At 38.1% G+C, this 17,760-nt stretch overlaps 3 protein-coding genes across 3 annotated transcripts; 2 read left to right on the top strand and 1 right to left on the bottom strand.

Annotated features, from left to right (window-relative positions):
- Positions 1-23: 23 nt before the first annotated feature.
- Positions 24-16,098, bottom strand: Setd3 (SET domain containing 3). Its single transcript, XM_076896940.1, has 7 exons — positions 15,572-16,098; positions 14,743-15,234; positions 14,467-14,590; positions 2,343-2,457; positions 1,985-2,137; positions 1,524-1,847; positions 24-1,411 (listed from the first exon to the last, which is right to left on the bottom strand). Exons 1-7 carry the CDS (start codon positions 15,687-15,689, stop codon positions 1,286-1,288), a joined length of 1,452 nt encoding a protein of 483 aa, XP_076753055.1. The 5' UTR covers positions 15,690-16,098; the 3' UTR covers positions 24-1,285.
- LOC143424449 (uncharacterized) lies at positions 6,502-6,976 on the top strand. Its single transcript, XM_076896505.1, has 2 exons — positions 6,502-6,745; positions 6,822-6,976. The coding sequence occupies exons 1-2, from the start codon at positions 6,502-6,504 to the stop codon at positions 6,974-6,976; spliced, it is 399 nt and encodes a 132-aa protein (XP_076752620.1).
- On the top strand, positions 7,283-14,395 carry LOC143424664 (uncharacterized). The gene is made up of 2 exons (XM_076896882.1): positions 7,283-7,546; positions 10,803-14,395. Exons 1-2 carry the CDS (start codon positions 7,415-7,417, stop codon positions 13,836-13,838), a joined length of 3,168 nt encoding a protein of 1,055 aa, XP_076752997.1. The 5' UTR covers positions 7,283-7,414; the 3' UTR covers positions 13,839-14,395.
- Positions 16,099-17,760: the final 1,662 nt, after the last annotated feature.

A 17,760-nucleotide genomic window follows, 5' to 3' on the forward strand; every position in this document is an offset into this window, starting at 1 on the left:
AAGTAACTGTAACCACGTCACAATGCATTTTCTGTGTTCTTTATATTAGAGGGAAATGTAATGTTAAGTTAACGTGACATTTGCATTTTTTGGCTGTATCATGTCTGCCCCGATGTATTGGAAAAAGCAATACACAGAGCTATCAGTCCTGCTGTAGCGTTTTCTAATTTACTCTACTTTATTATCTTTTGTTACACGCGATTGAATCATTTTATATATATATATAGTTTTATCGAAACACGTTGATATATTTGTTTCCTTATATGTATAGTTCACCAATCACATAAGCGTACTGCGTTCGATATCTTTTTTCTTTTTTTTCTTTTTATAGTATAATCGCATAAAATCTCGGGGGTAAACATGATACAATACAACTTTAATGGCTAAGAAATATCTGGAACTCGCTGTTCGTCTTACTTTTATGCGTACTGTTAGAGTTCGATACGATTATCGATAAATGTTATCGGTGTATTAATCGTTCATAAGTCTGATTTTGTAGGCCTGTGTAATAACGCACAATAGCTTACATAAAGAATTAGATCTCTTAACTATCTCCTTTGAAAAATAAATATTCATGAATAGTAACATTCTGTTTGTACACATTCATTTTCTTCTTCTTTTATCAAAGCTGAAATAAAAGTATCCGTTAAGTCTTGTGATTGAAGATTAGAACTCGATTAGCACACAAATGGATCGCAGCATAGCTCGATTAGGAAACATCGATGTTAACCCTTGAAGGAGTCACAATATCTGGGAGATGCATACCGGAAACATTTTTTTTCTTTTCTTTATACTATTCACAACATCACGTTGAACGTAATATCATTGTTAAACGATGTACGTATTTCACATATATTGCGACGTAAAAAGCCAGCATTGTACAAGGACTTTCGTAGGGTTAATCAGCATTAAAAACACCTTGCGCTCATAAAGTTCTCATCTCCTTCAAACAAGAGCCACGATATCTCGGAACACGCAATTGTTTTGCATTTGTATACTTGTTAATACACATACATATATAGTGTGCTTCATGTTTTATACACCTTAATGTATTTTACACCGTTGCTCCCTTTTCTACCGGTCCTTCGCCTGTTTTCGCGTTATGCTTTATATTTATACCCTATATAAATACGTTCGATCGTCGGTCGAACGATCCGCGTTGAGATTCCCCAATATTTCGATACCACAGTTTAAGTCAGATCCATATAAATTATATAAGATTCATTTGTTTTAGAGTATTAATAAAAATTCGATCCCATCGGCGTAGCAAAATTCGTCGACTTCTTTAAGCTTTAATCCATTGTTCCACGTACTCGAGCGCGCCTTGAAGTATCTTTTTCTCCGTCACTCTCAGCTGAATGGCCAATTTCTTGATTTGCGGTAACGTAGTTTCGAGTAGTTGCAGATCCTCCTATAAAAATGAAAAGAGGAGGAAGGAACGCGTTAGAACAAAGGAATTGCCATTACAGTGCCGATCTGGTTTATCTCATCTAATACTGTGCTCTGTTCTCTTTCACTTTCACCTTCAGAGTCGTCGGATAATTAGCAATTAACAGCTGCAGCCTAGTGAGCAAAAATTTTCTGACGTTCTCTTCGACGACGGTCTCAAGCGCGCAATCCATGTGCTTCAGATCGTTAACACGATCCGACTGTATCCAATGGGCGAGTTCCGTTTTGCGCATGCTGAACACCCTCAAAAATGCCAGCAGAAAATCGGAAATCGGTTCTGTTCCTGGCTTTAACGGAAACTCCCCGACTGAGGGCAGATCCAATTTGTTTAACAACTCTATACGCTCTTTTTGAAGAGAATCGGCCTTACTAATTCCAAGTCGTAATTTGAAACCGTCCTGCAAAAAGGAAAGGAAGATGAATGTTATTCACTTAACATTCGAACCTATTCGTGGACACCTGGAAGTTTCAGAGCAAATGGGCTGTACAGTTCTATAATTACATCAAATTTTAATTAGTTTAAACGGTAATATACTTGTTTGTTATCCATGTAAACAAATCCTGAATGTACAAAGAAGTCGGAATTCGTTCTGGACCCATAGCTAATGAATATTTGCTCCCCCTGTTTAAAATCCCTCAGAGCATAACACTCGCAACAATCGGACGTCGCGTTGAAATCGGTGGTGATCTGAAGCAAAAACAGAAGAAGACCATCGTAAAAAACCATTGAAAATATTGCGTGTAAGTACAAACAGTTGCAATCATTCAGACGACTAGATAGAGCCACTTCCTGTTCCACGCCTGTTAGCTAACGTGTATTAAAATAGCGTTGCATTAGGCGCCGGAATCCAAGAAACTGTCTCCAATATGAGCGTAAAACGTGACAAACTTACTCTCCCGTTCTCGTGATTGCACATGTCCCACATTGGGATCAAAGCGTGGATCATGCGTGAACCGTCTTCACTAGGAATTAGGTTCTGCCTCGTCATTACAGTAGAAACTGCCCAGCTGTAACATTAACATATACACATATAGCAGTTTTTTTTTGTTTACCTATCGAGTTGAAGACACGTACAGTCTTGGAGACTATTTTTATTAAAAATCGCCGAAGTGGCTGGAATTATATATATTTTATTTTGAATTAATATGACCTTTGCACTATGTGTGTATTAGGAAACATTCTCAACGACAATGTACTATGGAAATAATATAAAATAAATGGCGAATTCGTTTCAGACTATCTTCAGGGCAATCATAAACAAACAAATATAAGTTTTTGCTGAGTTTTAAACCAAAGGAGATCCACTTTCATTTCGTATGAGGATTTTCAATTCGTACAAGAAAAGTTACAAGAGCATATAGATTACATAAAAAAGCTGGATTTTATAAATTGCAAAGGTACTCTCATACAGATTTCACGAACGTTGTAACGTTGAAGATACACGTGTACGTTCAGACATCGTGCTAACCGCGGAAATAGTTCTCAAAAGCGTGGAAGCAACTTTCGCCTTCGTGAGAGGCAGGCTGGAGTGCGATGTCATGTTATACACAGCAGCTGTACCTGCTTTTTCGGGCAAGAACTTGACCCACAATTCCGGAAATGGAAGTAAAAAGATTCATTGCCATCGTTCTGCCGACAACGCGAGCCTGGTTCCCTCGACTTTCTCTCTCTTTCTCTCTCCCTCTTTCTCTCTACGGAGAAACGAAGGATTAAGTCTAGTAAAAATTACTTTTACAAGGGGAAAATAGCGGACAGCTTGTATGGGTATCGGAACTCGAGAACAAGTAGTCATAAAATTATAAAAAAAAAAAAAAATGGAAACAAGGAAAAGATCTATACAATTGGTTGCTTTCTAAAACACGAGATTTCGAGCGCGTAAAAACGTTTTTATGGGTTGTCAAAGCAAAATGCATGCGATTAAATTAGTAGGAAGACGAGAATGAATTTACTTTTGCTGTTTTCACTTTGTAGTTCACCTATTAAAATCATCGTAACAGGACAAAGGTGGACACATTCTGCAGGGTAAACGAAAGCTACGATCGTATTGTCGAGATCGTTCTGCTTGTCGCGTGGCTATTAGATTGCTTCCTCTTACGTAAAAGGAAATCTGTCTCCAGAAGCGAGTTTATACATTTTTTCCCGGATATCTATATAACCATTTCCAATCGAAATAATAATCGAAACTTTTCAGACGGTAATCTATCGTCTACAAGTCCTGTGACCAGCTGTAATAAACAATGGACGACGACGGATCCTCGATCCCCGAGGCGAAAAGAAGGGTAACCGCGATTCAATGAACCAGCTGGGAAACTGGAAGCGAGCAGACGCGTTTATGTGATAATAGAAAATTACATCCCGTGAAAAAAGAACGGGAAAAGGGAACGCTCGTTTCTCGTGCGTACCGCCGCCAGCAGATAAATCGTATGAAAGTTTCAGCCTCGTGTGAAAGTACGCGGGATCCTCTCTGATTCGAAGCTCGAACGATCATCTTTCTTAAGCCTGTTTCACGCTCTGTGAATGAACATGAACAAAAATGATTATTATCGCATCGGTATTAATATTATTCATTCCTATTTTCTCATTTCCTCTCTATTTGGGAAAATCGAAGTTAATGAACAAGTAATTGCATCAGTCCATCCAACACAGGAACTTAAATGTAAGAACATTTCGATTACGAATATAATCTATCGTTATTGCTTCTAATAAATTAAATCCAATGCTCTAAATTACACGGTTGGTCTGATTTCATACCATTTTCAGTTTTAACTTGAGGCGATTCGCAACAGAAAATAAATCAACCGAAAGGATCTCGCCTCGCGCCTAAGTAATAGCACGCGTCCGGTTCTAAGTTGCGTGCGGATTGTTCAGTTTACAGTACTCGGTGCGCCACAATATGAATGGACCGGGAGCAGTGTCGGTTAATTACGGAGAAAAGCGCGGCAGAGGCACGGCTAACGAGAGCTCTGCACGGAGACGTCGAGAATAAAAGGAAGCGGGGATATAAAAACCAAGTCGCAGCTCGTTTCGCAATATCTCGGCTCGGCTGGGACGGATAAAGATCTGGAGACGAGCTACAGGCATCCCGCGAACCGTGGGGATGGATGCACGGACTGCTGCACGTGGGAAGGTCGTGCTACGACGAATCGAAGATCGTGAGATCTCAACGGAGCCGCACTTTCTATTAGCCGGGACAACGAGGCTCGCCGTCTTTGCACCGCGACGCAAGGCGTCCGTCGATCGGCGAAACCATGCCCATTTAGATCGACCGCGTGTGCAAATCGCTGGGTGATTTCAGGCGCAACTAATTCCGGTCCGCCGTCATCGTCGCGTATAAAGACTGAAATTACCTCTTTCGAGTCTCACGGGAAGCTACAGAATTATTCTAATTGATGGAAACTAATTCAATAACTCGAACAGAATGATCGTTAAGAAATTAACATTCGCCTGGAAACTTCCTAAGGTGTTAGGGTAAAAAGCCTTCCATAGGGGCAACCGTTTGGCTGATAGTATTTTGATAATTTTTTACTGCCACTGTATACGAATAACTTATACAAAAATGGAAAAATAAAGTAAAAATAAGTTCTACACAGGATTGACGATTTCACCGTGGCTACCATCCGCGAAGATGTTGTGGAATAATACGATTAACCTACTATCCTCTAAGTTTTTGCATTTTTCTGCCTGATGGCCGTTCGAAGATGATTCAGATACGTACAATTGCGTGGAAAGACTGTTTTCCGTTAGCTCTTTTACGGAATTCCGTTGACGAAGTGGATAACGATTGTGGGAATTACTTCTTCCCAAGAGCCTGATTGTGGAAACATTTTAGATTTTAATGTCAAGTAACAGACACTGCATAATGCTACAACGTTTAATCATTGACTAAATTAATATTCATAGCCTTTGTAATATTGCGACACAAACCAGCAGACTTCTGCAAATCACGATCATTAAATTTCACATTTCAACATGAGAAATAAGGAATAGCTATGTACATATTCGTTTTCGTCGCATTATGCATTCTTTGTGGTTTTGACTAGTGAAACTTATGAAAACAAAATTAAAAGCGAAGCCACTGATTAGACATTTTTAAAGAGACGTCCAAGCGATTGCATAATTATCCTACGATTAACGAATCGACTGATATGAATCGATCAATCTCTTAATTGTGATTCAGAATTCCGTATCAGCAGCATGGGAAAAAAGAATTCTCTTGTATCATCGCGGATTCACTTTCTCGATGGATATAGATACAGTTTATCTGGGTTATTACATAACGCCGGAATTATTCGCTGTTTTGCGATCTTCTCTAATTACAAGACCGGAATAAAGAAATCATTAAACAATCAACCTAACGATTCCTTGGTTCGAGGCAGACTCGTACCCATAGTTATACTGGAACTTTCCAAACAGTAGAAGGGACTCGTTTAATTATATAATTCTCCAATAAGTTGCGTTAGATAAGCGAATACACTGGTATTATGTTGATTGCCTAATCTTTCTTCGATGAAATAAATTAAGTTTTACTCTAAACTACTATATTCAATTAGTAATATTTAATTATTCATTGATTTCCATATTCCAGTCAGATCTCCCTGTTCAATGTCCCTACAAACTGATTCAATTCTCCAAATACTCATTTCGTACTCGAATAATGAGGTACATCCAGATTGTACGAAATGAATAACGAATGAAAAGAAACTGGTGTGAACGAGAAGCACTATGGCTGATAGTTGAACAAAAAGGACTGCGTGCCAGACCCAGCGAGAGTGAATGAACGAAGAACTAAAAGAGAATTCGAGAAACTGAAAGTGAGCAACGGAAAAAGAGCGAGAAAGAGAGAGAGAGAGAGATTAGTTAAGTTACTTCTTCCTGCATTCCCCTTTTTTAAATTTCATTTAGAAATTAAGCGCGATACTTAACTCTAACTAAACACTACGCCTGCTCGGTTAGAACTAATTCATTTGTGTTAAGAAAGTAATTACTCGCATCAATTACGTACATTCCTTTTCACAGTGTCTCATTTTAAGAACAATATCCGAATCGTCTACATGGATCCTACGTTATTGCGCTTATTTTTCCTTCTCAAGGCGACTAGAAACCGGCTCTGTCCCCGTGGCGAACCATGGCCAACGGACAAGATGAAATTCATTTCTTATAATTCGTCGATGGGCCAGAGGCCGGCAGCCGGGACGGGGAGAGCGTTTGCGGCAAACGTTTTAGTAAAAGACTGCTCTCGAGTTTCACCGACTTACTTAGGGACCGTGCGCGGAGAAAACCGGCGTCAGTCCGCGAGTACGATTTGCCGAGCGTAGAAGAGCGTTATTACTTAGTGCCGCTTCGAAAGTAAACGAAAGAGACCCGTTCGCAGACTCGAGCGCCGCCGTTCATCGTAAAAAGAGCAACAACGGGGCCGATAAAAATGGTAGATCGCGATCGTCTGCTGCTGTGACGTGCTCGCGAGCTATACGCTTAACTATCTATGCCGTTCGGTGGACTAAAACCTACATTTTAAAGACAAACTGAGTAAAGGCATACAAATATATATTCCTAAACAATTGCTAGAGCCTCGCCAAAGTATCCTCGATACAACAACAAAGCTACTCGACTTGTTTGATATCGTGAACAGATCGTTTGAGCGTAATATATCATAAAGCAGTGTTCGAGAATAGGTGGAAGATCGAATATAGGCGGCAACAGCGAATTGATCGCGTGGTAAGCGGTGATTAACAGCGAGGGAGAATCAAAGACGGTTCTGTATGAACCCTGAAGGAATTCTCGGTCTGTGCAACAGGAAGAACGCGATCTTCGTTATCCTGTGCGCGTTAACGATTTGCGTGCACCTGCTCGGCTGGGACGAGGACGAGACGGAGGAGCAGTGGAGCCACGGCAACGTGGAGGAGCCGCGAGAGAGCTGGTGCTTCGACGACGAGGAACTGTCCGCGTTTCGATCGCACTGCAGCGATGTGGAAAACATACTGTCCGCTCTTGTTGATGCTCTGCACGTTCGATTTCCCTCGCGGTAGGCTCGCAGCAGCCGAACCCGTTCGAGCGAGCGCCGGGCTCGTTAACCGGGACGACGATACGAGCCATCGGGTAAGGAACGAAAGAGAAATTTCAGTTACAATACCTCGCGATAAACTATTCGGACACTTTCACGTTCTTGGAATTTTATGGAGTATCACCTTTAAGTAAGAGTTTCCAATGTTGTTTCACGCCATTACGATGAACCCTCAATAACTGCATGCAGCTCAGGATAACACAGAACGAGATGCGCTTGACTAATTTCTTATCGATGAGGCTGGTTTTACAGCAACAGGACTAGTGAGTGAAAACGAGAAAAGGATTAAGAATAGAGACGACTAAAAGGAGTAAAGGCCTGAAAGGCCTTTTGTTGTTAAACAAATTTTTGTTCACGATTCACAAAATTAAATCCCAAATGAAAGAAACGATTGACTTTATCCGAAAGTACATTTTGCACAAATTTGATTTTAAATATGTAGAAAAATATTACTCGAACATGTTATGAAAATTTACATAATACGCTCTACGCTTTTAACAATAATTAGTAGCTAATTACCATATTAAGTTGAACACGCTAGTCAGGCGTTCGAACGAAAGGGTGAACGTCCCTTATGCGGACGTGATATTCTACCATTTTAACCGGTCGCGTTTTTTCTCCTTTTTGTCCATTATTTTTCTCCCTGTCGGAACAGGTACGTTGCGAAATGCACGAGACGTTCCAACGACAACTTCGCGAAAGCATCGAACACTAATGTCCTGCTATTTACGTGAAATGACCTAAACGACATCTCGGGATACTAATTAATTCAAGCCTCGGCACGCATCTTGTAATTCTGACGGAAGAAAAGAACACATTAGTACACATGCGTCGTATACGATTCCTTTTATCGACGAAGAAGAGTTAAACGCATCCCTCCTTTGGAAGGTTTACCAGAAGAAGACTATTTATTTTGGCAAATCGAAAATTGGACATCTCTGTGCAAAACATTTTAAACCTAGCATTCAAATGTTTATCACGTAGGATATGAGGAAGCAAATTTGAAGGAAATGTTACACGGCACATTTATCCACTCGCGCCTGTAAAATATGAATGCAAAAGAAAAGAACGCAACATCAGTGATTACCCAGAACGTGACGGAACCTTTAAACACGCGCAGATTAATTTTTCGAGTTTCACAGAGGATCTTTGTACCCGTTTAAAGAATTAGCAATCGATTAAACGAAAATGAACATTTTAATCCTTTTACTTCTCTGCAAAATTGTTTGCTACAATAACTAGAAGTAAAATACAAGAATAAAAAAAGAAACGGACTTAGTTGTTCATGTGTAATGTTTATCTGCATTCCAAAGGCTATAAAAATGAATTTGTTAAATGTTATGCAATATCTGATAAAGTTTCATCATAGCAGAAGTAATTTAGAACAAAATTCCTTTCTAATTCTATTTAATATACTGTTAAAAAAAAGAAAATGGAAGAGAAACACTAACGTAAAGCTAGAGTAGATAATCTGAACAACATACTGACTCAGAACAAAACGCTTCATTCTACAATGGAAGGAATATTCTTCATAAATAACAACTGAATTTTAAACTAAAAATACCTACAGTGGAAACCCGTTTGACTTTATATAATTTCTTCTTCTAATCTTTATATAATTATTCGGATATTATAGAGTAAAGATAATAAACTGTAATTGGTCAATAAGGACTACGTTGCAATAAATTTTAATGTTTTATACTTGATACGCAAAATTCCATTTATCACGACGAATTTCATGACTTGTTCTGCGATGGACGACGAGTATATGATCGAAAAACATCAATGACTTTCTTTACGCGTGAAACACGAAATCTGAAATCGAATAAACTAACTCTGGAACCTATAATCGAGCGTTTCCGCCGCGAAGTGGATTGTGTCGTGTTTCAAAATTGCTTCTTAAGTATACCTGACGACGGCAAATGTCAAAACGCACGTCAATGCGAGGACCGCGGAAAAAAAACCGGCCGCACAGTAGCGCGCGAGCCGTCAGAGAAAGAGAAAGTTAGTATCGGCCGCGGAAAGTTCGAGACTTTACAAACATTTTGTCGCATATTTCGCGTGTTCGAACAAATTTGATCATTCTCGCAACTGCACGACATGCTCGTAGATCACACGAGAAAAGAAAGAGAATATTCGCGCCTACAGCCAGCATACACAAACATATATAAACACCTGGCAAGATTTCAAATATTTGAGAAAAGAAAGAACACAGAAATTTTGAACATTTCACGACCATCCATAACTGTGAAAGCATATACAAGTAATTCTTAAAAATGCTTTACGTACTATTTTCTAAATTAATAAACCTGGCGAGAAAGAAACGATGATACAAGTACCAGAATGAAATAAGTACGGTCTATAAAATGTACAAAATCTCCTTCTCCTCCTATTTTTTAAATATATGAAGTTTCAGGAGTTGTATTTAAACTTTTACGCCTGACTGTACACGAAACAGAGGACGATTATCGTTAGAAATGTATTGAGTACTCTAATTAAATCAAGCGATTAAATTGGCACGACTAATTTAAATAGTACTTCTTGTCTAGTAGTCAATATTGGATCAAATAGATGTACAGATATTCCGAAAGAGGCAGCGGAAATGCGTTCCACTTTTCTTTTTTTACAATTACTTAATAAGAATAATAAAGACGCAGTTTCTTGAGGTATCGAGGATTACGTTAGAAAAAAAGATAATACTTTCTAAGTGTTACGAGTGGAAGCAGCTCTGATTGCTATCACGAAGAATCCGCAGGAAATAATGACGTTCTTGTGTCATTTCTCACGCACAGATGTGGCTTTTGTTTGCAATAGTAAACGGGGAGGAAATTATCGAGCTGCTTCTACGCCAAAAAGCCACCAGCCTGTTCTAAAACTCAGTGCTCATGTTAAGAAATAACGTAAAAGTTATTTAAGTCACTGTATAAGCTATCCCTTTTCTCAATCACTATCTATGTTTTAGGGAGAGATATTCCACATTGTGTGTTAAGAAAGTTCTGCGTTACACTAATGACTTAATATTGGAAAAATGTTTCATAATTAAAATTCGATGAAGTCTCATAAGATTTTCTTAAGAATTGATTCTCGAATCGCATTACCTAATTTAAACGGTGCTTAAAAGAATGCAGTAAAAGTATACGGGGTGATTCTAGAAACTGGGACAACTTGTAACTTTTCTTTAAGAGAAACTTAACAACCTTTGTAATTGCAAAACGAAAATGCTGAAACAGCCTATTGTTTCAACCTCCCACGTAGTAAGTCGATCATTTATCTAGATGAAATTATTTTTAGAAGGAAATTCGACGCTGGTCGGACAGCAGGGACGAGAATTCGGCTGGGCTGGTTGGCAAATGGCGAAACAACGGCGAAGCCCTGGAACCAAAATGGAGGGATGGAGATACGGTGCCTCTGCTTCCGTTCTCCCAGTTTTCACGCTTCTCCAGAGACGAGATAGACAACACCGAGGCGGAAGACGATGATTACGAGCATCGTGAAACAAAGCATCGCCAGATCAACGGTCGTGAGACTCTCCTTCGTTCAAGAAATAGCCCTAGACTACTACCTCGCACCGATTACGAGGACTACGAGACGATAGGAAACAGACGTGGTCATCGAGAACGCGAGGAAGCTCTGCCACGAAAGAGGAATCGATCCCGGGTTGGCGAAGACCCAACTGTGTTCAAGGAAACTGGCACCACGAAGGAAGAACACAGTAAAGATCTTAAAAAGGACAAGGAAACGATATTAAGCAGCTACAGAGAGACTTTCCAAGTTAGACCGAATGATTATGAGCATGAATTCAACGATGATGAATACTTAAAGCCTCGTCCAAGAAAGAGAAGGCCTCCACAAAACTACGAATTTGCTCTGGCCGAGAATGAAACATTGTTGAATACCAAGGACTCTGAACCCTGGTCTCGAGTGAATAACCAGGAAAGCTCACAAGAATCAACGTCTAAAAACAGCAAACATTCCCGGAATGCTATGGAATTGAAGTCTTTATTAAAGATGCAGCAAGAAGAAGGTCTAAGTTTGTCTGAGATTCTACAACGGAGAAACCTGACTCTGAACGATCTTTTGAAAGGCAAGGCAGACGTGATCAACGCTCTGAGGATGAAAGACGTTGACATGACTGAAGACTATATCGAAGAGGCTACAAAGATAATGTCTAACTCGTTCGTGAAACTGTCGACTACGAAAAGACCAGAATGGATCATTGGCACGGAGTCAATGAAGGCAATTAACTCTCATAGAGATCTTGGTAAGGAAGGACTCGTAATTTCGATCGTTTCTACAGGACATACGTTACGCAAAAATCGTACGAATACAAGGATACCTTCGGCCATTAGAGTAAACGATGAAGTGTACCTGGGAGCTGGCAAGCCAACGACTGGCAAATCAGTTCCAGCAAATGTTGATCCAACGCGCGGCAAAGTCGTTACGACACCCGTGCCGTTGCCGGTTGCAACGAATTCCATGGAGCTATTGCAGGCGGATGATGCTACTGCGAAATCGCAGAATGATGGTGAAATCAAGATGGAGAGCTTCGACGAGGACGAGATCATGGAGTTCTCCGATTTCACTGATTACAAGAAGGGACGGAACGGTGCATCGCCGGTTTGGCTAGTGATGAAAAGCGGAGAGCTCAATCAGTCTGCGGTGGGTGATTCCAAGGGCCAATTTGAGGATAAAGGCTCGACGTTGAGTATCGAGAAGATACTGAGCCCTACCGAACGTTCCAAATCAGCGAACAATTTGTCGCTCACTTCTGAAAATGAAAAACAGTATTTCGATCACAAAAGTGAAAAGTTTAAGAATAAGGGTGAAAGAGAAATAGTGGAGCATTCTGAAAGCAAGTTTAACCATTTTCCTGAGAAAGAGTACCAGAGTGATGCACCAGTATACTATGAACCAGAGCACAGAATGCAAACCGGCAGTTCCATCGATGAAAGTGACACGAACAAGATGATAATAAAGGAAATAGAGACTGCGTTGGATGCGATATCTCATACTGTCAATTCCACTGGCGGGGGTAGTCAAACGTTTTCAAGGGATCCACCTGCAGAAAAAAATGGTGGTAATAATACCATGAAAGACCACGAACATATAAATACAACCGAGAAAAAGAATTACGATGTTAATGCGTCTAAAGTGGAGCCGGATGCTCGAGCTGAAATTTTTGAGTTGTTCGCTTCTGGGTCCGCAGGGAAGAGATTAGAGCGTCTTCTAAAATCAAGGAATATGAGTTTAGAAGAACTGATTGAGTTGAGGCAGAGAGGCTCTAGTAAGATCCATTTAGCTGAAGTGTCAAGACTCAAAGCACAGAAATCAAACGATGATCACCGAATAAAGGATACGAGTAGTTCCAAAGAAGGAACAACTATGCCAATTAAAGAGGATTTAGCCGATCAGGGAAGAGCTATCGCAAGCCACGAAAATGATTATGACAAAGGAACTAATCATTTTTTGCCAAAGTCAACTGAAAATATAGGAAGCAACGATTCACCGTCCAATTCGATGAATCCCGTTTATCACGAAGAAAATACAACTGAGCAATTGTTATCTCATTTAGAGTCGAAGGTTAAAAATGAAGATGCGAACCACCATACTGTTTCAGAGACAGATAATGAGAGGGAAAACATCAAAGAGAAACATCGTACAGTGCAGATTGTTGATCTTTTGACAACGTTCGGTTCTCTACCATTCATGAAGGATATTCAGAGAGATTTGGCTGGTCAGTACGATAATGAAGACAAAAGAAAACAGTCTACACAAACAAACAATCTCAGCATGATGTTCGTAAACAACGAGGCAGAAACAATACGTGTTAACGACAGTTCTAACGTCATGGAATCTGGATTCGTTAGGGAGGTTGTAAAGCAGGAACCAAATTCCATCGACATCCAGACGGTGTACAGTGAAACGAGCAACGTTCTCGTCGACGACGAGAATAGAAGCGAGAAAGGAAAAGCCCTAATGAAAGTGAAACCCAGTATAATAGCAAGTGGGGCTATTTTAGGCGTGACTCTTGTAGTTTTCCTGGCCATATTCATTATTTGTAGGATTCGACAGAAACAAAAGTATAGGTACAGAAACACCTTCTCCAGAGCGGTGTTTCAGGGTCCAATGATGGCGGCTAGGAAGCTGTCCAACTCGAGCAGCCTGAGTACCGTAATGGTCAACGTAGTCGCTACTTCGACGACAAAAAGGCCAGAGCGAAACGAAACTATAGAGTCTCAGAAAGAGATGGATTCCAGGAGCGACATCGATAATGACTCTCTAGACGCTAACGATAGCTGGGAAACCATACCTGATTACATGAAATAAAACGACTAGAGGCACACCTGTAACACTGTCTTGTAGAAAAACAACAGTATTCTTATATTTATGTTAAGTTAGAGTATATACACATAAATCCTATATTTGTAACCTGGATCTTTTCTAACATAAGCCAAATTTTGCTCCTGAATTTCTACAGTCGTAATTTCTACTTTAATTTAAGTAAATATTTAACATCTGATTTGGAATAGTAAAATAACTTGGGCTTAAACATAAAAGACTCAGATTACAAGTTATGTTAGTAAAAATATAATTGTATATGGAGCGTTAAAAATAGATTGCCTACTTTGACGTCAACCAGATTATTTTTTACGAGTTTGAGTAAACTGGTTTTACAAACCATGTCCGTTTGTACATACAATTGTATAGAGTTGATAAATATTATTCCGATAACTCTAACGGAATTTAATATAATTTAAAATAGTAAGTTAAAGGTAACATTAGTTTGTAGCAATTAACTTACTTGAGAGTTTTTTCATAATCAGGAAACAATGATAGATTTCTCTGATGTTGTAAACTTATCCTTTTAAATATGTATATGTAGAGTAAAATATATTTATTTATGTAATAAATTACCTTTTCTAAAAAATCATAAAATGAATGTTTAGTTACTCACCAGTATCTTTCATAAGTAAAAACATCCCTGAGTATAGCAGATACAGCATTATTGTTGTTTTGGAATACCTTATTAAAGTAGGAATACTGTCTTGCAATATTTCGGCATTGTTTCAAAGCAGCCTCTGTAACAAAAGACGCATAGAAATTATTGAAATGAAATGAATTTGACTCACTGATTTCCTTAAAAAAAGGTAAAAATTTGATTGCAGATTGAAATACAGTAAATAACCCGTCACTTGGACTATATTTTTAATAAATTTGCGTAAACATTTACCCAAAGTGGGACTGCCTTTCAATTCAATCATATCAGCAGCAGTCATGTATAATACGGTTGTATAAGTAGTAGGAAGAATATCCAAATAAGGCTTCCATTTCGAGTTTTCTTTGTGTCTTTCAATAAGAAGCGCGATCGCGAGCGCCACTTGCGGCATATGTTGTATCAATGGATCATTTTGAAGAACGCTCAACTCTGGGGCCGCATTATGAATACTAAAAATAAGTCCCCTGGGTATCCTTAAGATTAACTCGTTCTCGAGGAAATCACGGTCCGCTTTTAAGCCTAAATCGTATCTCGGAAACTCGGCCACGCTAGCTCCGTCTATGTTCGCGCCATTCTCTTTGAGCCAATTTATGAATTGTCCAATCCCCTGGGACCGTTTCGGCGACTCCGTCTTCATTTCCTCCAACCGTTTAACCTTCTCCAAAATCGTTGATATCTCCACGTAATTGTCCCATAATTGCGTCACGTACGCTGAATGAATGCTCACTACAAAGGAAAACAAAAAAAAATTAGAATGAAAATCATTATTACCTTACGAAGCGCATTACGAATTAATATCGAAGCTTCTCAAATTTCAAAGAACCACGAGGTTAAGCAAATACATGCCTCGTAAATTTGAAGTTTTAGACGATATAAAATTCCTAAAATTATTCTCTATTTAACATCGAAACGTTCTCGTTCATTTTTCAGTAATCATATGAAAATTTGATGCGCTCGCATAACATTTCCCTTATCTCATATTAAACATGCTACGTATCTGTGGTACGAGATGTAGAAAGAATGTGTCGATTTATAAAAATATGTCCACGAGAATCGTACTTACGAAGGAATAGTTTTTCGCACAAGGCATTTATCTCGTTTCTTTTCGTCAACGACAATTGCCTTTGATGAGAAACGTGTTGTTTACTTTTAGATGATCCGTGAGATTTTCTTCTGCCCATGTTTGTACTATCTCACGGCACTTTCGTGACTTCTCCTCGCATTTAGATGCATTATAATGCGTAACGCGCGCCTACGACTGGCAAGAATAAACACTTTTCGCCGAAACGAAAATAGAACGTCCGACGCTCTAGCTTCTCAGCCTCGGACAACATAACCTCGAAACCGCAGCGCGGAGCTACCTTCGTTGTCTGGTGTACCACGAACTCCGCTGCACTTTATTGATTTTCAATTTCTGTCAGAGGTCACCTACTTTCGCAATTACGCCAAACTCCTTGTCAAGATCATTCTTGATCATCCCTTCTTCTCGTATCCCCGACACATCCGTATGGGACGCTCCTGAACAAACTTTATACAAATATATTTAAACGGTGCTTTGTTATAACCAGTGACTTTATTTAATAGTCGATCATTTATGACATTCACGCGATACGATGCCTTTTGTTCAAAAACGCGTATATTTACATTTACGTCTATACATACGTATATATATGTATATATATATGTATATGTACGTAACACATATCTATAAGAACCATTTTTCCTTTTCTCGGTTTCTGTACAATTTCTTAAAATTATTTATCAAATAAATATAAAAGAGTAAAGTAGTACATAAAATATAAATGAAACAAGTTTCCTTTCTTTTTATATAAGATTTGTATTGTACAAAGTATGCAAATAAACAGATTTGATAAATCTTTAAGAATAGATTTATATTGCCTTTATATTGTACTTATAAAATTATCATTAAGGAGGGTTCAAAAACATAGATCAATCATAAAAAACGGTTATTTACAAACATAAGAGAAAATTTAACTTCTACTTCTTTGTATATATTTATATAGATATATAGGCATACTATTCACAGCAGAAAATCACAAGTATACACATCTAGAAAAATGGAAATGTTAAATATCACGAATGAAATCGTTAATTTTTTCATAACCAGGAAAATATAATAAAAATAAAGAATTAGTTACAAAAGATACAAAATACTGAAACGAAATAAACACTTAGAAAAAGAAAAGTGTTTAGATAATTTTTAAGAAAGCATCCATTACGTGTTCAACATTTATTAATTTGATATAAAATTATTCTGTAATACTCGTAGGCTAACAGCCATGAATATTTATGCTTATATTTAATTTTATAATATTCACATTTCATGTTTAACGTAAAAAATATTTTCTTTTATATATTTATGTCCTTCACTAGAAATACATTTTTAGAACCCCCTTAATGTTTATAAATTATTCGATTTGTGTACAACTAAACATAATAAAACAATCGAATATTTCCGCTGCAAGATAAAATGACTAATTGTAAAATCTTTTTTACAAAAAGTAATCGAAGCATGGGCGAGAAGAACGATGTATATAAAAAAACAGACCGATGTATTAATTAATTTATCACTTATCGCTATCCGCGAATCAATGTTTACATTATTTGAAACTTGCCAACATAAATGTTTTCCGATAAAAACTTCTCGTACTTCTAATCATTATGATCAAAGTATAAAATTTACTTTTACATTAAATTGTTATATCGTTTCCAAAAAATATATTACAAAAATAACAGAAAAAGAAAATGAAATAGCTATAACATTTAAAAGAGTAGTTGAATATTCTGGTTAAAAAATTTTTGCAGCGATTACGCAATTTGTACAAAGTACAGATAAATAACTACGTCTTTATAATGCTATGTTTGATCATGCGTTAATGCAGAATCATAACTATTCATTTTACAATATTACCCATAAACGTTTCTCGTATTTCTTTGCAGCGGAAAACTCGTACCTTAAATATTAAAGATACACATATAATTATTGTAATTATATACCATTATTTATACAGCCTAACCTCTAAATAGAGCCTTATAGACCATATTTCTCCTTTCACTGCTACTTCAATAGAAATTTATCGAAATCCGCAAGTATATCACGAAATTAAAACTACAATTTGTTTTTTGACTCGATGCGTTGCTTACGTAATAAAAGTTCTACTTTTTTTGTAAAAATCATAAAGGATGTATACTTCGTCCCCTTAATAACTGTGTGTGCGATATTTCCATAAA

The sequence above is a fragment of the Xylocopa sonorina genome, chromosome 6 (assembly GCF_050948175.1).
Source record: "Xylocopa sonorina isolate GNS202 chromosome 6, iyXylSono1_principal, whole genome shotgun sequence".
NCBI lineage: Eukaryota > Metazoa > Arthropoda > Insecta > Hymenoptera > Apidae > Xylocopa > Xylocopa sonorina.

Coding starts and splice junctions, on each gene's coding strand:
- Setd3 (XM_076896940.1), bottom strand. CDS start 15,689: ATGGGCAGAAGAAAATCTCACGGATCATCTAAAAGTAAACAACACGTT. Junction 2,458..14,466: donor TTTACTTATGAAAGATACTG/GTGAGTAACTAA, acceptor TTAATGTTACAG/CTGGGCAGTTTCTACTGTAA. Junction 1,412..1,523: donor ATTATCCGACGACTCTGAAG/GTGAAAGTGAAA, acceptor TCATTTTTATAG/GAGGATCTGCAACTACTCGA.
- LOC143424664 (XM_076896882.1), top strand. CDS start 7,415: ATGTGGAAAACATACTGTCCGCTCTTGTTGATGCTCTGCACGTTCGAT. Junction 7,547..10,802: donor ACGACGATACGAGCCATCGG/GTAAGGAACGAA, acceptor AATTATTTTTAG/AAGGAAATTCGACGCTGGTC.
- LOC143424449 (XM_076896505.1), top strand. CDS start 6,502: ATGGATCCTACGTTATTGCGCTTATTTTTCCTTCTCAAGGCGACTAGA. Junction 6,746..6,821: donor AAACCGGCGTCAGTCCGCGA/GTACGATTTGCC, acceptor ACCCGTTCGCAG/ACTCGAGCGCCGCCGTTCAT.